The sequence below is a fragment of the Sciurus carolinensis genome, chromosome 4 (assembly GCF_902686445.1).
Source record: "Sciurus carolinensis chromosome 4, mSciCar1.2, whole genome shotgun sequence".
Lineage (NCBI taxonomy): Eukaryota > Metazoa > Chordata > Mammalia > Rodentia > Sciuridae > Sciurus > Sciurus carolinensis.
The window spans coordinates 138,668,956-138,686,056 of NC_062216.1; the positions used below are offsets into that span (position 1 = coordinate 138,668,956).

At 38.5% G+C, this 17,101-nt stretch overlaps 1 protein-coding gene across 2 annotated transcripts in view; it reads right to left on the reverse strand.

Annotated features, from left to right (window-relative positions):
- Positions 1 to 16,687, reverse strand: part of Lin7a (lin-7 homolog A, crumbs cell polarity complex component) — a 138,893-nt gene extending 122,206 nt beyond the window's left edge. Inside the window, exon 1 of one of the 2 annotated variants that reach the window (XM_047550099.1) lies at positions 16,339 to 16,687. In XM_047550099.1, the coding sequence (XP_047406055.1) occupies positions 16,339 to 16,420 (82 nt within the window). In that variant the 5' untranslated portion in view covers positions 16,421 to 16,687. The remainder of the gene's footprint in view (positions 1 to 16,338) is intronic. The other variant, XM_047550100.1, reaches the window with a different exon arrangement.
- Positions 16,688 to 17,101: the final 414 nt, after the last annotated feature.

Sequence of the window (17,101 nt, forward strand, 5' to 3'; positions counted from 1 at the left end):
TAACATAAAACTTAATGTTATTTTATGTTTTAAAATCTTCTTCTAGCATTATTTTCTCATATTATTAATAAATAGCCTTTTTAAATTTGCCTTTTATTTCATTGTCATGGTCTTTGTAGTTTCTATTCTTTTATAATACATAATTTTAATCCTTACGGATATGCTTATGTTATGGTTTCTTCTAAATCAAGATTTTTCCATTTTTCAAACAAACTCTCTTTCCTCTGAATTTCTCTTCCCTCTGCCTGAAACCCAGAGCTCAATCATGAACTGTTTGGCCGTGTACCCTGGCTCACTCCCACGTTCCAGTTCTGTCTCGGGTGCTTTTAATGTTTAATTGTGAGCACACCTTTGGCAAGGCTGTTTTGTCATGTGAGAATTTGTTGTACTCAGATGTTTCTTAAGAGTACTGTCTTTCATTTCACCCATTCCAGTCGCCCTAACCTCAGACCCATTTCATGGAAATTTCATGAGTGACAGTTTCCTCAACCATATGAGAAGCTTGAGGCTAGGCTCCAAGCTAAGTGATACAGTTTGGCTCCTAGGTGTAGGACAGATCTAAAGTCTCACCTCCCAAGCTTCCATCTCCCAGATATAGGGGTTTACTTCTAAGCTTGGAACCACCTGTGTTCATTTTTTCTCCCTCCTTCTATTTCTATCAAAGTGTCAGTTCACACCTCTACCATTCCAGTCTTCACTTTCCCTTTAATTTCTGGCACTTGGGGATTACACTTCATTTGCAACCTAAAGCATAGAGAGCTTTTTTAATTGTTAAATCTTATATGGCACTTCTTGATGTTTGTAATGGGAGAGGCTTTATGTTAGCTCAATCTGCCATATTACAGGCTCACCTAAATGAGTATCTAAATTAGATTTTAATTTGAAATATGAGCAATAACAAAGAGTCTGCATAACCAAATAGCTGCTCAGATGTGGAAATAAGTACCCCAAATTAAACAGGATGTAAAAAGTTCTTTCAAGGTCTATCTTCTCAACTACGAATATAATTTCTTACTCTCAGAGGTGAGCATGAATTATGGCTCACAGAGGATGGATCGACTTGCAAACCACTAATAGTATAGAGAATAGAAAGTCCTCCAAGCACACGTGAGAGGTGAGTGCTGGGTCACTCACCTGTGGCATAGCATGGGAAGAAGAGACACCAGGTGCTATGCAAGTGGGTTAAAAGAGCTCAGCTAAAAATTCAACAAATTGATAATAAGCCAAGCATGAGTTGGCATGAGAATACAGCACTGCACCTCTGAAACTAGCAAGCTCTGACTTTTTTCCTACAAATTTCTACTAGGTTAGAGAGTGAATCAGGGAAGAACTAGCAGCGAAGACCCATTACAACTGGGAAGAAAGCAAAAACCCTCTACTCCAGGGGTGAGGTGGGAAGAGGCAGAATTGTCCTAGTTTCAGCATCTCACATAAGACCCTCCAGAGATGGAAGGCCGGATTTAGTCTGGTGGACCAAAGAGGGGCAGGTTCACCAAGAAAGCTCCATTCCTGAGACTCTGGCACAGAAGGTTTTCTTAAGACATGAAGTTAGGCCTTGACAACTGATGGTATCAGGGAAAACTTTTTGCCCCTAGTAATAAGCTAGTAAGTACCAAGTCTCAAGCAATAACCATCTGTCCCTGGGAAAGTAGAGGGCAAAAGAACTCCTTCGCCAGGTGCACAGAGAAGACCCAATCTGAGGGGGGAGCTCCTTAAATGGTTAAATAGAAAGTAATATAGCATACATTTTTCTTTTACTGTTTTAGTTTTGTTTGTTTTGGTACTGGGGATTGAACCTTTACCGCTGAGCCACATCCCTACCCCTTTGTAGTTTTAATTTTGAGGCAGGTCTTGCTAAATTGCTTAGGGCCTTGCTAAATTGTTGAGGTTGGCCTCAAACTTGCCATCCTCCAGCCTCAGTCTTCAGAGTCTCTGGGATTGCATATGCCACCACCACACCCAGCTTCTTTTAATGTTTTAAAAGCAGAGGTTGGCAAGTATTTTTCTTAAAAGAACCGTACAGTAAATAGCTGAACTTTATAGTCTAAACGGTCTTTCCATGACTCAACACTGCAGCTATAGTGCAAAAGCAGCCATAGATAAATTGTTAATAAGTGGGCATGGCTATGTTCCAATAATACTTTACTTACGGACACTAAAATCTGTCCATAAGATATCTACCCTAAACCCTGTGGCCACTACAAATGATAAAATAAGAAATACAGAAAGATAAGCAAAAGCCTCCATTGATATTAGATCAGTAAGGTATTATTTGTATGTAAGACAACTGACTAGCTAGAGCTCCTCTACATTTGAAAGTTTTGTAATTTACAAAGATAAAAATCTTGCATTGAAACATATTCAGGAGAAACTTAAGAATGATTAAAAGCATTTTAAAATGATTAAATACATTTTAAAGTTCTAAACATAATGAAGAATGACCCAAGAGAAGAAGCTTCCCAAACTTATTAGTGCATGAAAGATGGATATTTGTAAATGAGGGAAGAATGTAAAAGTAAACATGAAAACAAGCTATCTCATTGTGTATACAGGTCCCGTTGTCTTGTGTATGTCTAACTGTTCAGCTTCTTAGCACAGAGGATGGCTGAGGTCATGATAATGTGATAATTGCAAAACTGTCATAGTCAGTTCTAGCTATGTTTATGTCCCTCCCAAATTCATATTTTTAAACCTAATCACCAGTGTGATTAGGAGGTGGGAGATTCTGAATATGATGAGGTCATGTGAAGTAGAGTACTCGTGAATGACATTAGTGCCCCAAAGAAAGAAGCCCCAAAGAGCTGCCTTGCCCCTCCCACTGCAAGACACTGCATGAGGACACAACATGAAGATGCCATCTACAGACCAGAAATAAGCCCTAACCAAATCTGTTGGCACCTTGATCTTGGAATTCCCAGTCTACAGAATTATGAGAAATAAATGTCTATTGTTATAAGCTACATGACTTTTTTTGTTATAGCAGTCTGAATGAGCTAAGATGAACTGCTGTAACAAAGCACTATAGACTCAGTACCTTACTTCTTATGAGAAGATAAAGAGAAGGCTGGGATTTCTAGGACCGAGGTTCCAGCCAACTTGGTTGGTGATGGCCAAGAGCAAGAGGGAGAGAGATCTACTCTTTTCCTATTGTAATATAAGGACAATTCTGGGAGCCCCACCTTTCTCATCTCATCCAAACCTCATTACATCCTCAAAACCACAACTTCAAGTACATCACATTGTGATATTATAACTTCAACATATGCATTTTAGGGGGAAGAAAACGTTCAATCTATAACACATATTCATCTTAACATTTTTCTATTAGTTAGTAATCATTTGGGTGCCAAACCGGCAGCATTTGGAAAGTGGGTGACATACAAGTCAATGTCTTTGTGACTGTAGAGGCATATCTAGAGGCATACGTCTGTCAACCTTAACTAACTAAATAGGTCTGAGAAGCTGGAGTGATGAAAAACTTGTCCTTGAGCTATCAAAGGAATTATATCAGCATTCCTTCAGTAATATACATTAAGCTTTACCACCTTATTTGTGTTATCTTTTACTATTCATTTACAAAAAAAAAAAAATTGCTGGAGAACATATGCTGTACTGCAGAAGGAAAGGAAATAAATTCTACACATATAGCTTTTAAATGGTTAAAAATAGAAAGTTTGTCCTAAAGATGTAAGCTTCAGTTATCTGTGTTACTTAGGTTGAACATCTCTTCCACATTTAATGCTAGACAAATGTTTTACTTGGGCCACTGAAATCCATACTAAAACCCCAAGGCATGTATTTTAATGATGATGGGTAAGCAGAGTGTGTTTATGCACTTCAGGGCATTTAGAACTAATCTTGAAAGAAAAAAGATGTCGCGATTTTCTCCTTCAGCCAGAAATTCAGGTTGTATTGCATTCCCAAATCTCCTCCCAAATCTTCCCACTTGGAGGTAAAGACTACAGGGAACAGGCACTTGGGGCACTATAACCAATTTTTCACTCCCTTACAGTAGCCTGTCAAAATTCCAGGTCTAAGAAGAAGTTTTGTCTGTGCATTACAGATCACTGAACAGTAATCTGAAGGTCACAGTCATTATCTCTCAGTTCACAGGCACTGCCTGGGAAGTAGGAACAGAATATTGCTGGTACCTTCCCATAATTCTATCTATGGATTTGTTTTTCACTTTTAGGACTAAGAAACTAATAAACACTACAGATAAAAGCAAAACCATTTATTAAACACCAGTTACTTCCCCATAATTGTGCTAAATTTTCAAAATACATTATTTAATTAATATCTCCTAACATTGCATGTTATACATTTCTTTTATAAGCATTGGGAAAAATTCTGTCCTTTTTCCTAAGGCAACATGCTCTCCTAGTGTGCACCCACCCTCATGTCTGTGCTTTGATGTCTTTGCATTTCTGCCTGAACTGTTCCTTACAAGTTCAGGTTCCTTGGAACCTATGCACCTGCTCTTAACAGTGTAGCAAGCACAGTGCTTAAGCCCCAGGTCTCAACAATCAATACCCAGTCTCCTTTATTTAGCCTATTTATGCCTCAATTCTTAACTCTTCTAAATAACAATAGTACCAAAACATTATAGATTTGTTTTGAGGATTAATTGAAATGAAACATAAAGAACATTAAGCAAAAGGCCTGGTATGTAATAAATGTCCATTGTGAGTGAGCTTTTGTCCTAATGCTAAAAATGTCCTAAGTTACCTGCCTAATGCCTTTCTTCTTCTCTAGACTGTTAGCTCCATTGTTATGGTTTGGGCATGTGGTGTTCTCCAAAAGTTCATGTTGAGACAATGCAAGGAAGTTTAGAGATGAAATGATTGGGCTATGAGAACCTTAACCTAATCCATACATTAATCCACTTGAATGGATTAATTGGGTGGTGAATGCAAACAGACAGGGTGTGGCCTGAGGAGGTGGGTCAGTGGGAGAGTGCCTTTTGGATTTTAATCTTGTCCCTGGTGAACAGAGATCTCTTTCTGTTTCCTGGTGCCATGCCCTGAGCTACTTTGCTCCACTATGCCTTTCTGCCATAATGTTCTGCCTCACTTTAGGCCCAAAGCAAGGGATTTGGCCTTCTATGGACTGAGATTTTTGAAACCAAGTGTGCCAAAATAACTTTTCCTTCTCTCAAATTGTTCTTGTCAGCTCTTTTGGTCACAGCAACCAAGACCCTAGCCCTTGACTTGGCACCTGGCATACAGTAATCTCTCTTGCATCTCCTTAAATGGTTAAATGAAGGAAAGAAGAATAAAAGAAATATGTCATCATGTATAGTGGGTGTCATTTCTATGAAAGGATGAAAAAAATAACATGTGGAGAGAATAAGCAATATTCTAAATTTTCATAGTGGCAGAATTGCAACTCAAATTCAAGTCTATCAAAATCTGAAGACTATGCACTTTTCATTTATTGTACTGTGGGAAAAATGCATGCCCCTGGGGAGAAGAGGATGGAGCTAACCTATCACTACTAAGCACTTACTATGGATGTGGTCATGTTCCAGCAACAGGTCAAGGTCATATAGCAAGGACAAGACAGAGATAGACTAAATTGGGGCCCAACCATCTGGAACTCCTCCCTTCCTCTGTCACATGTCTGCCTCTCTCAGCATCATGTGATGCTTTACAATTAAACAGCATTGAAAAAGAAACAAAAGGAGAGAGAGAGAGAGAGAAGAAAAGAAAAAAAGAACCCCAAATCAGTCTTGGTTGTATTTTCTTGTTAACTATTTAGTACACTTTTGATAGCTATACTACTAGCTTATATTAAGAAAGAAGACCACTGAACATTTATACAACCTTTAATTACTGTCCTAATCAATTATTAAACCTTAAAGTTCATTTTGCAACCATTTTTACAATTTATTATTCACATTTTGCCTGCATAGTTTTCATGAGATGTTTCCTAATTCCCAGAATGCTCTGATTCTAATTTTGAACATCATAAATGAGAAAAATTTTTCTTTAATAAAAATGTCCCCTTATATCCTATGCTCAGTTACCTAGTTTTACCCCCTGAAAAGATATCATAATGGAGACACACCACTAATTTATTCAGTAAACCTTTGAGCACTTATTTTTCAAGCATTGTGATAGGCAATGGACATACAAAGATAAAAATTTCAAAAAAAATTATGTTTTTAGGGTGACTGTCCTGTAAGGGAATAACTTTGACCTGCTATGATAACTATTCTAATAGAATTCTTAAAAAGTGCTACTGAAGCATCAAGAAATAAGTGTTTTTGGGAAATGATTGACAGATTTGACGAATACACATGAAAATGTTTGTTTTGACCCCTAGGGTTCCAGAAATGATTCCTGTTTCTGGAGAAACCCCATGCTTAGCCCAAAAGAGGCAAACATTCTGGGTCTCTTCCCCTCACATGGAAGACATCAAGGACTCAGGAGAAGTGATGATCATGCTTAGGTAGTCACTATGTGTCCGACCTCCTCTGAGTACTCAGTGCATATTAACTCACTTAAATGAACAACTCTACACCTTCAGTGCAATTTTTTTCTATTTGTCATTTTAAAGATAAGAAAACTGAGACTTAAAACAGTTGCATAGCTTTTATGGATGTTGAAGAGATAACAAGTAGAAAAGCTAAGATTCAAACCCAGGACAGTTACAGAGTGCAAGCTTTAAAGTACCATGTGACCCTCCAAACAAGACAATATTCTACAGGTGATGCAGAATACAATAAAAACTAGAAGAAGATAGAAGATAGAACTCGGATGTCATTTTATAGTGCACAGTAGTTACCATCCATTATCTCATAGAATCCTCATAACAATCTTATAAAATAGGTATTACCATCTGACTACCGCTTGACACCCTTTGTTCCATTTCCCTCATTTTCTATGTTCTGTTTACTATTTTCCATTGCTTGAACCCACCATGATTATCATCTTTGCACTTGATTGTTCCTTTTCTCAAAATGCTCTTCCCCAAGATCTTGGCACAGCTTCTCTGCTTTAATGTTACCTTCTTAGGGAGCCCTTCCACAATCTCACCTGCAAGAGCCCTCAGTCCCACATGCTTTCTCAGTCTCAGTGTGCTTTTCTTTTCTGCACTTATTGTTCTCTAGAATCAAACTGTTTATTTACCTGTTTAAACGTTTTTGTTTGTCTATTCTGACCAGAATGTAAGCACTAACAGAGAATATGTCTATCTTGCTTGTTTCTATATCCCCATCTCTAAATATATGATAGGTATGTCACATAATAAGTATTCAAAAATATTAATTCTGGCTTTTAATTCCAACATTTTTGTTATGTTTTATTTTATTTATTTTTAATTTTATTTATAAAATTTCCATCAACTTTCTTAACATATTATTTGGAAAAAAAGATTGTTATTTAGATATTCTTTGGACATAGGATTATTGATTTCACTTTAGTGCACTTCTGTGATTGTACCCCATCAGGAAACTCACTTTTTTCTTCTAATAGCTTTTCAGGTGATAACTGAATACTCTGAAGATGATAATTTTGACAGTTCCTCTTTCACATTTGATTACTTATTTTTTATCTTAAATTGTTCTTGTACTACTCTTGAGCTAAAGCAAACTGTTCTTTCTTCTCTAAATGTAACATTTGACATTGGCCTCTGAAAACTAGAGTTTGTCTTGTTAAGGAAGCTCCCTACTTACAGGCTCATAAATGTGTGTTTTGAAATCACATATGTTAACTTTTTATTGCATGACTTCATCAATATATACTGAGATGATATAGTTTTATATCAGTTAATCTGTTAATGTAAAGAATTATCATAAGATACTTCTAATGTTGAACTTTCCCATTTTCTTGGAAATTAATGGTTCTCAACTGGGTAGGATAGTACTGCCTCCAAAGAGAGAATCTGGGCTTTCATCTGGTATTATCAGTTAGCACAATGATAGGATTAGTGGAATTTATGCAGGAGTTCAGTGCCTGGGAATCAGAGATGCTGAACTTCCTACGTGACAAATTAGTGACAAATGACCAATGGTGTCTCAGTTGAGAAAAATGTTTCTCACTGTGAATTTGGTAGTTTTTTCCATCATATTTAAAAACATTAATATGATTAATGTGCCAATACACAGTGATATCTAATTTTGAATAATTCTACCATTTTAAAAATAATCCATCCTTGGTTAGTATCTTACTACATTCTTAGAGTTAACTAGTTTTAAATTTAATTTTGAAGAGTTTAATTATTTTTATATTTTGGTAATTTTAGCATAGCACTCATTGTGCATTTAAGTTTAATCCTCAATACTTTCCAATTCAAATTCCACTAAACTATCCCAGCATATAGCAGTGCCATCAAAATGAATCCAATCACATTTTAATGCAATTCCATTTAATGAATAAAGACTACATTTATTTCCATTGCATTTTATCTTTTTATTGTAACCTGCCATTCAAGTGAGGTATAATTTTAGAATATGGGTTTGGTTGGTCAAGATCTTTGCTATTTTTCCTTATTCTATATGACACCAGTACATTTGACTAAGATGTAATCTGTGGTGTCATACAAATTTTGGTAACAATGTGGAAGGGAACCTAACATTATATTTTTGGATGCTAGGTTATTTGTCCATCCGTAGCTACTGCTGTTCTCCAATTTTCTTCAAAAATCACTTTTAGCAGTCCTCAACCATATTTCACAATTCCTTCCATTAGTGTTCAGCAGAGTCAGTGGTCAACTGATGCTTTTCCTCCCTTCTATCTACTTTGGAGATTTAAATCTTATGAACATTCTACAACTTCCATTTTTCTATCCTTTTTTGGTAAAGTTGATTCTTTGATAGAAAAAAATGAAAAGATCCTATCCTAAAATATAGCTGTCACCTCACTGGCAAATAAAGAGGAGAACCAGGTAGACTAGAAATAACTACAGTGTTTCTAGGATAAGTTACCATCTGTTTAAATTAGAAGTTCTAGTTTTCTATTCAAAACAGAAATCTAAGTTCTAAATAAGTTTCAATCCCACAAAATATTTTTTTAAAGTGATCTTTGGGCATATTTATTTTTATTTAGTAAGTCATCAAACTCAGCTAGCTCAGTATTTAGCAAAAACTCAATTCTATAAAAACTATTACATGGATCAGATATAAAGCATTGGTGAAAATCTATGATTTTTGAAGATTATTTCACACTTGCTAACACAGAGTGATTTCAAATTAAATTTATTTAAATTTGCTTATCAGGTCAGAATTCACCTTTGATTTGTGGTTTTAAAAAAAATAAAGCAATGCAGTTTCTTTTGTGTGGGTTGGATATGAGAAGCTATTCTGTAGAGCCTTCTCCTCACATTTAAAAAAGCATCCTTTCAGTTGTATTTCAACCTTAGTTGTTTGACTTAATTCACAATAAATGTAGGCAATGGATACAGGGATATAAAGATTAGCACCATTACTCACATCCTTTCCTGGTCCTGGAGAACACGCCCCTTGCTCTGCTACACACACACACACACACACACACACACACAAAGAGACAACCTAAGGTAGCCACCATTCTTATATTATTTTAGGTTGAAAGGATTCCTTCCATAATCCTGGGGATTAAACCCTTGAACCCTTGGTCTTGTTCATGCCAGGTAAGTGCTCTACCACTGAGCTACAACTCCAACCCTTTTTAAATTTTATTTTGAAAAAGGGTCTCGAAAATTTCCCAGGTTGGGCTTGAACTTGCAATTCTCCTGCCTCATCCTCCTGAGTAGCTAGGATTACAGGCCTATACCACCATGTCCAGCTTTTAAATTTTTTTAGCATCAGCAATGTTCCATGGTAGTTAGTCCAGATAAGTCACTTTTATTTCGTTCATTTATTAAATCAATCGTCAAATATGAAGACCATGCTATGTGTCACGAAATGCACTAGGCTATCCATAAAAAAATATAACTTGGTCTTTGATTTGTTAGATTCTAACAGACAGATGTCAAATCTTCAAAAAAAAAACTCTAAGAGACACCAATTTTGTGCATGTAACACCATCCCAAACACCCAGTACATTTTCCCATTTGGTTTTACTCCATAAATGTTCCCTTTTCCCTTCTAAATAGCCAGGCTCCTGTTGTGATTCCTAAAAAAAAAAAAAATACTCTAGAAGTAAAATATTAATTTCATACATGACTTAAGTACACCAAATATGTTTCAGGTCTTAGGGAGCTGACACAGCAAATTAGAAGGGATTCATTAGATTACTTTTTTCATTTTCTGGAAGTTCTATCATTAATTTCTGGATTTATTCTAAATTTTAGAACTATACATAGCTATCCTTAGTTACAAAGTATATGTTTTGAGTCATTCTCTTGGCAACTTGCCATTAGTAAACAAAACATAAAAGGTGGATGTGGTGGCAAAATTTTGATTCTTAGAGAGTGTTCCGTAAATACATAGTACAGAAAGGAAATGATATTGATCTGAAAACAAAGTTCAATAAAAATAATTTTAAAAATATTTATTGGAGCCTCCAGAAAATATGAGAAAGCAAGCAAGCACTTGAAGTTTGTGAACTAGACATCTGGGTGCTGATGTGGGAGGCCTTTAGCACAAGGGATATAAAATATCATCAGCCCCTCTCTTATTCCTCCCCAATGAAGACCACCATGGTACACATCCTTAGAACAACATAAAAACAAAACTGTAATTTTTATTTTCCTTCTTTCTTAACATTTTTCATGTCAAATAATAAAACATAAGAAATAATGAGGAACAAGAGAAGGGGCAAGCCTCTTTCGGCTGTGAGCAAAAGCAATTTTCACGCAAATACAGATTTTATAAAAACTGGTGAATAGAGCTGATTAAAAAAGCTATAGGCTGCCCAAGGCTTGAATTGGAAGATAGAGGAAGTAATAAGCTCTGCATGCCTTGAAAAGTGGAAAGGAAAAAGAGAAAAATTTTAATGTATCACAAATTTTATGGAAAGTGTGCCTCTCATGGGATTCTCATTGACATTCAATTTTTATTCTCATGTTTTTTTTTTTCCTACGAGGTTGAAATGCACAAAATAGAAGGTCTTAGTTTTACACTAGAATTGTTAAAGAACAAAAACTTGGTATTTTTAAAAAAGACAAAGCATACTAAAAGATGGGTTTAATCAGTATTTTAAATTACAATTTAAAGAAGGCAAGAAGTAAAAGTTTCTGATTACATTTTGCAAGTTATCCAAATTGATGTTCACTCACAGAAAACTTAGTTGACAGTAATATCAACATTTTGTCTTTTATATACACTTGAATACAGATTGTAATCAACTGATCATCAACTGATATCAAATATCAAATATTTAAAATTTCATAATAGTAATTAACTCATAGAAATGTTTTAATTGTCCATTTTCTAACACTGAATTTTTTTTTTTATCCATTTGGTTTCATTATAGGGGATGTTCAACAAAAGTGAAATTTTGAAGAATTCTTTTACATTATTATTCTTGCTGACCTTGAAATGGAAACTGAAGGAGAGTTGGTGCTACCAAGGAAAGTGACTAAAACCTCAGTCTTTCATATAATGAAGCATTTCTGTGTCCTTTTAAAGAAAGATATTAAGTATCCAGATTGCACTCTGCTTTGTTACCTTGGGTTTAACTGAAGGTCATTCCTGGTTTCAGAGATTAAATTCTGGGCAAACCAGTCTCTGGTGTTGGGAAGAGCCGTTGTGAAGGTTTTAAAATCTAGAAGAAAATGCCACACTAATCTCCTTATCAGCATCTTCACTTGGCCAACAGGGTAAATTATATGTGCTACTTCCTATACCACTATCTAACATAAAATATGAGACTGAAAATGAATAGATCTCATATTATGACCACTTGGATTCAACATGTAGATTTATGCACAGTGACATGTAAATTACAGAGCTCAGTATATCTTTGAAAATCTAATTATAATATATGATGTTTCAGCCTAGCAATAAAAAGAAAGGAAAGCTGATCCATAGATTTTCTTGACATATACAACCAAATTTCTACCCCAGGATACATACTTAGAGAGTAATTATTTCTTGGTAATTTTAATTTGTGATTTTTTTTTGGTTTTAGACATATTAACCAGTCATTAGCCAAGTTGTGAATGTGGAACTGCTTTTATGCATACTCTTCCTTCTCTTTGAATGCTTTTTCTAAGAATCTTAGTACTGCAGTACGAACTGTTTTAATTTTGTTTTCCTGGTGAGCCTTCTTTGACCAACACTAATCAATCAGGATCTCCCCTATTAGTCTCTGTCTCAATGGCATGCTTATTTTCTTTACAGCACTTCATACTCTCAACTAGTCTAAAATCCTAATTATGAGTCACATCGTCATAAGCCCAGTTACCATCTCCACATATCCCCTTTCCTGTTAGTCTTAACCTCTGCTCGCTTTTTTCACAGTAACTTCCTAGATGTTCCCAGCATGCCCACATGAGTTCATTTTGAGCACATTTCCCCCCAGACATCTGCAAAGTTTGCTTCCTCATTTTTTTCAGGGCTCTTCTCAAATGTCACTAACTCAGTAGAACTTTCCTTGATGAATATATCTAAAACAGCAGCCCCATCATTTTCCTTTATCCAGTTTTCTTCCTTCTCCCCAGCACTTACAGTTGTCTTTGTATGTGTCCATCCTGTGACTCTTGTTAGCATGCAAACACCATTAGATTTTATCTGTTTTGTTCATTAGAACCACCACAGTGATTATAACAATGTTTGGCAGAAGTCTGGCACTCGATACTTATTTGCTAAATTAATTAATTATTTAATATCTTACTTGTTATTTGTCTTCCCCACTAGACTCTTAAAGCAGGAAACTTCATTTCTCGTATTCCCATAGTATTTTGCATTTAGATGATAAATGAATCATGAATGAATGAAGGAATGAGTTGTTTACTTGTATGTGGATGTTTCTTATAGATTTCCCTCCTACAATAGGCCCTGAAGATTAAAATTATACCTGTTTAGCTCCTCAATGCACACCAAACCCACGGTAGGGTCTGGTTTATAATAGGCATTCAATAAGTAAGTGATAAATGTAATGGACTGGGACCAGAGGGAAAAGGAACTCACTCTGGCCAGAGCCAGACTAATCCAACATCTTAGCAGCACAAGGAAAAAGAGTTTGGAATATATTCAGAGCCATGGAAGCCCTAAATCACCTGTTCATCCTTTTTGGAGGCTAGTCTAGATAAGGAAAAGGCCCTCTTCCCAAGGAGCAAGATGCAGAGTTCTGAACTTCCTACTTTCAGATTATATCTTCTGAATTTGAGGAGGGATAAATCTTAATTTCCATCCATCGGTTTGATTTGTCTGCTTAGACCTTGCCCTGAAGATTCCAGATGTTTATGATTCTACTTTATGATACCAAAGGACTTGGAACAAGAAGAAATAGATTTTATTTTAAAAATCTCTGACTATATCGTGGAGTAATCTCGAAAACACCCTGTCATCATTGTTTCATGTTGTCCATCTGTAAAATGAAGATACTGGAGAAGAACCAGCATCTGTCAAATTATGGGTTGTTTTCAGAAACGCCGAGATGCCCTGGAGAAGCTTTGTCAAGCACCTTCTTCCCTTCCTCCCCTATGTCCACCTGTCACAATACTTGGCTAAAAGACAAAGCCTTGGTGAGCTTCTACTACTGCTGGGAATCCAATGAGTGCACAGGGGAAAGAACAATTAAGAACCATTGGTCCGTGTTACCTTTACCATCCTTTCCAGAGCCAAAATAAGACTCTACGAACTATACTTCAGTTTACCACTAAGCCCCTATATTAAACAGTGCTTGAGTTACTGCTTTTTTTTCTTTATTTACACAAACATACATTAATTTTTTTTATCCTACCATGAGTCAGGGATGATGGCAGGCATTGGGAATCAAGGATGAATTTGGAAATGAACTTTTCCCTCAAGGAGCTCCACCCACTGGGGAGACGAATGCAATAAGAGTATGATAAAAGCTTCCATGAAACCAAAGCAGTGGGCAAATTTAGAGCACTTCAAAGGGTTCCAAAGCAGCCTGGGAGAGGAATGGTTTGGAAAATCTCCCAGTAGGTGACCAAACAGTCTTAACTTTAATTAGTTGAATTACAGACTGCTAAAGCTGCACAGTGTCTGTCGGAATCATTTAGTCCAAACTCCTGATGTGGCACAGAGGGAAACTGATGTCCAAAGAGGTTAACTGCTTCATCCACAGTGAGTACCAGATTTGCAACTGGGAACTAAACAAGTATTACTGGGTTGTCTCTTTTAACACACACTTTTCAAAAGGAAAATTTTTAGAATCCCTTATTTCATCAGTTTAATGATAAAATGAATCAATTAATTGATCATTAATGTATTATAATAATAAGAGAGAAAATACATATTTGTATTGATTACAGGTGTATCAGTAATGACAATAACTCAGCATTACTAGTAGATTGCAGACAGTGGGAACTGCTGGTGATTGGGTTCAGATCCAGGCATAGTCTAACCCAGTTGCTTCCTGAACTCCTGCATGGACCCAATTAGACCAAAAAGAACAGGTACAGTTTGAATGTGAACAAGAACAAACTTTAAAAATAAATCTCTGTCTATTCAGTACCACCTCTTAACAAATGACTGAGGCATATAAAGGCTAAGATAACCCCCCCAAAAGTGAAATATCTTTATTAATATTAGTAGGGGAAAGAGGATAAATAATTCTTCAGGAATAGTCTTTGTTGAGATTTTGCTCCAAAGGTAGTTGTTTTACTTAGAATGTTTAATGACTGTGATTTAGTAATAGGACAATGTAAGAGCCCATCACATTAAAACAGAAATACTTGGGAAATCCATAGTTTCTAATAGCTTGCCATCTGGCTCTTACTGGCAATGGATCTATCCTGCTTAGTGCAGAGGATGATATTGGGACTGAGATCATGGATTATACAATGGATTTCTGAGCTCTTAACTACTTCTAATTTGCTACCTTGTAAATCAACATTTTCCAACCTAAAATCAATCTTTTATTATTTAAAAATTTTTAATCTCTTATCCCAAAATAGGTTGCTATGGGCACCACATAACATCTGGCGCCAGCGGACTGAGTTAAAGTCATACACTATCTCTCCAAATTAAAAGCCTCAAACTGAGTTCACTGACTTTTGCATTGTACTCACAGCAAGGATGCTCTTTTGCTTTGCCCCACTGTCCAGTTTAATCCGCTAGAAAGAAAAATTTTAGAGGTACATCGACTAAATCATTTTCCTCTGAACACATCATTTCCAAATGGCCGCCCCGGGTCCTAAATCCGGCCGCTGCGGACAGGGACTGGCGGGTGCCCTCTCACTGCAGAGCCATGGGACTCAAGTGCCTTCATAACTGGACGTCGCAAGCCAGAAAGGAAACGCGAATACATAGGTACAGGTATAAGCCCGCATGGGTGCACCAGAGAGGCCCTGATCGCAGCGGATCACCCATCTCTGGACTGGCGGAGGTCCTGGAGAGGAAACAAACACTGTTTCCTCTTTTAAGTCAGAAGGCAGAAAGCTTAGGGTCAGAAGTTAAATTTTAACCCAACCCGTGCTCTGACCTGGTGGGTAGGGACACCGCGGTTGCACCTAGCTGGGCGAGAACCGGGTTGACTGGGGCATGAGAAACAGAGTTGCTATCACCAAGAAGCTGCAGCCGGAGAGAGCAACGCGACCCCCAGGCGCAGTCCGGACCAGTGGCTAGGAGGAGCGGGGCTCTGCTGCCGCGATGCGGCGCCCGGACCCGGGCACCGCTGCCCGCACTCCACGTTGCCCTTTCGGCAGAGGGCAGCTCCCTGCCGCGGCAGCACAGTCGCTGGGCGCTTAGCCACCCCACAGGAGCGCCCTGACCGCCCCTGGGCGGCCCCCTGGGCACCAGCAGCTGGATCGACCCTCGTCCTCTGGCGCAGGGACAAACTTCCTTTCTCTCGGGCTGCCCGACCATGCAGGTTGGCAGGCGACTCCCTCTCTGGTCTTCTCTGCTCTCGGGCCGGGCGAGCTTCCTTTCTGCCCCTCTCCAACCCCAAACCCCGGGCGCCTAGCGGTCCCCGCGCATCCACTCCAACAAAGCCGGCGGCCGGGAGGCGACCCACTGAGGGGCTGGGAGTGGCGGTGGGGGCTCCAGAACCGGAAAGGCACCCCTTGCCCGGGCGAGTACAGCCTGAAGGGGCAACGGGGACAAGGCGGGGGAGAAAGGGGAAGAAAGTATCCTGCTCTAGGCGCGAATGCCTTCTTGGCTGTCCCCGCTCTTCCTGCTCCCCCTGCCCGAGCGCGTCCTGCTGTCCCGGTGGGAGTTGTCAGAGGCAGAGGCGGCAGCGGAGGGGGCGCAGTGGCCTGGCGGGCGAGCCGCTCCCTTACCTCTGTCCAGAGTAAGCGGCTGGACCACTGTCAATGTCGCCATGTCTGCCGTGGGAGCCGAAGTGACGCTCAGCTTCAGCATCAGCAACCGCTTGTAGTGAGAAAAAGAGGAGGAGATTGGGGGCGGGGGTGGAGAGGGAAGACGGAAAGGAGGGGGAGGAGGGGGAAGGCAGGAAGGTGGTGGTGGAGGAGGAGAAGAAAGCTCGGGTGGGTTGGCAGCCAGATGGAGACGCAACTGTTCCGCGGCAGCAGATCTTCAGACGAGGCGCTTAGTGGAGCAGGTATCCGAGAGCGACTGCATCGCCAGGCTCTGGGAAGGAAGGCTCTGCCCTAGAACTTTGCTCTTCCACCCCCGGGAGCGCCGAGTGGGTGTAGCTGTGTTGCTTTCTTTGAACTTTCCACTCAAATGGTCAGAATATACAGGCCTGTGGGGAAAAGGGGATGGGAACGGGATATGGGGGAGGGAGGTGGGAAGATGAGTTTTTTTCCAGATAAAAATGGTCAGACCAGTAATCCCATTCGCTTTAGAGAGAAACTACTTCTAGTGTCAGAAACGTTGGGATCTAATCGTAGTTGCTGTTAATTTCTGTTGAAGTTTTTTGGAATGTTGACTTATAACAGTACACAGATAACTGAGAGTGCCAGAATTCCTTCCATAGGTGTCTATTTAGGACTTGGGTATATTGCCCAGAAAATAACTTGCTTGAAAAAACAAACTTGTTAAAAACGCTTTTAAATAAAAAAAAAAAGAAGATCGGTTTCT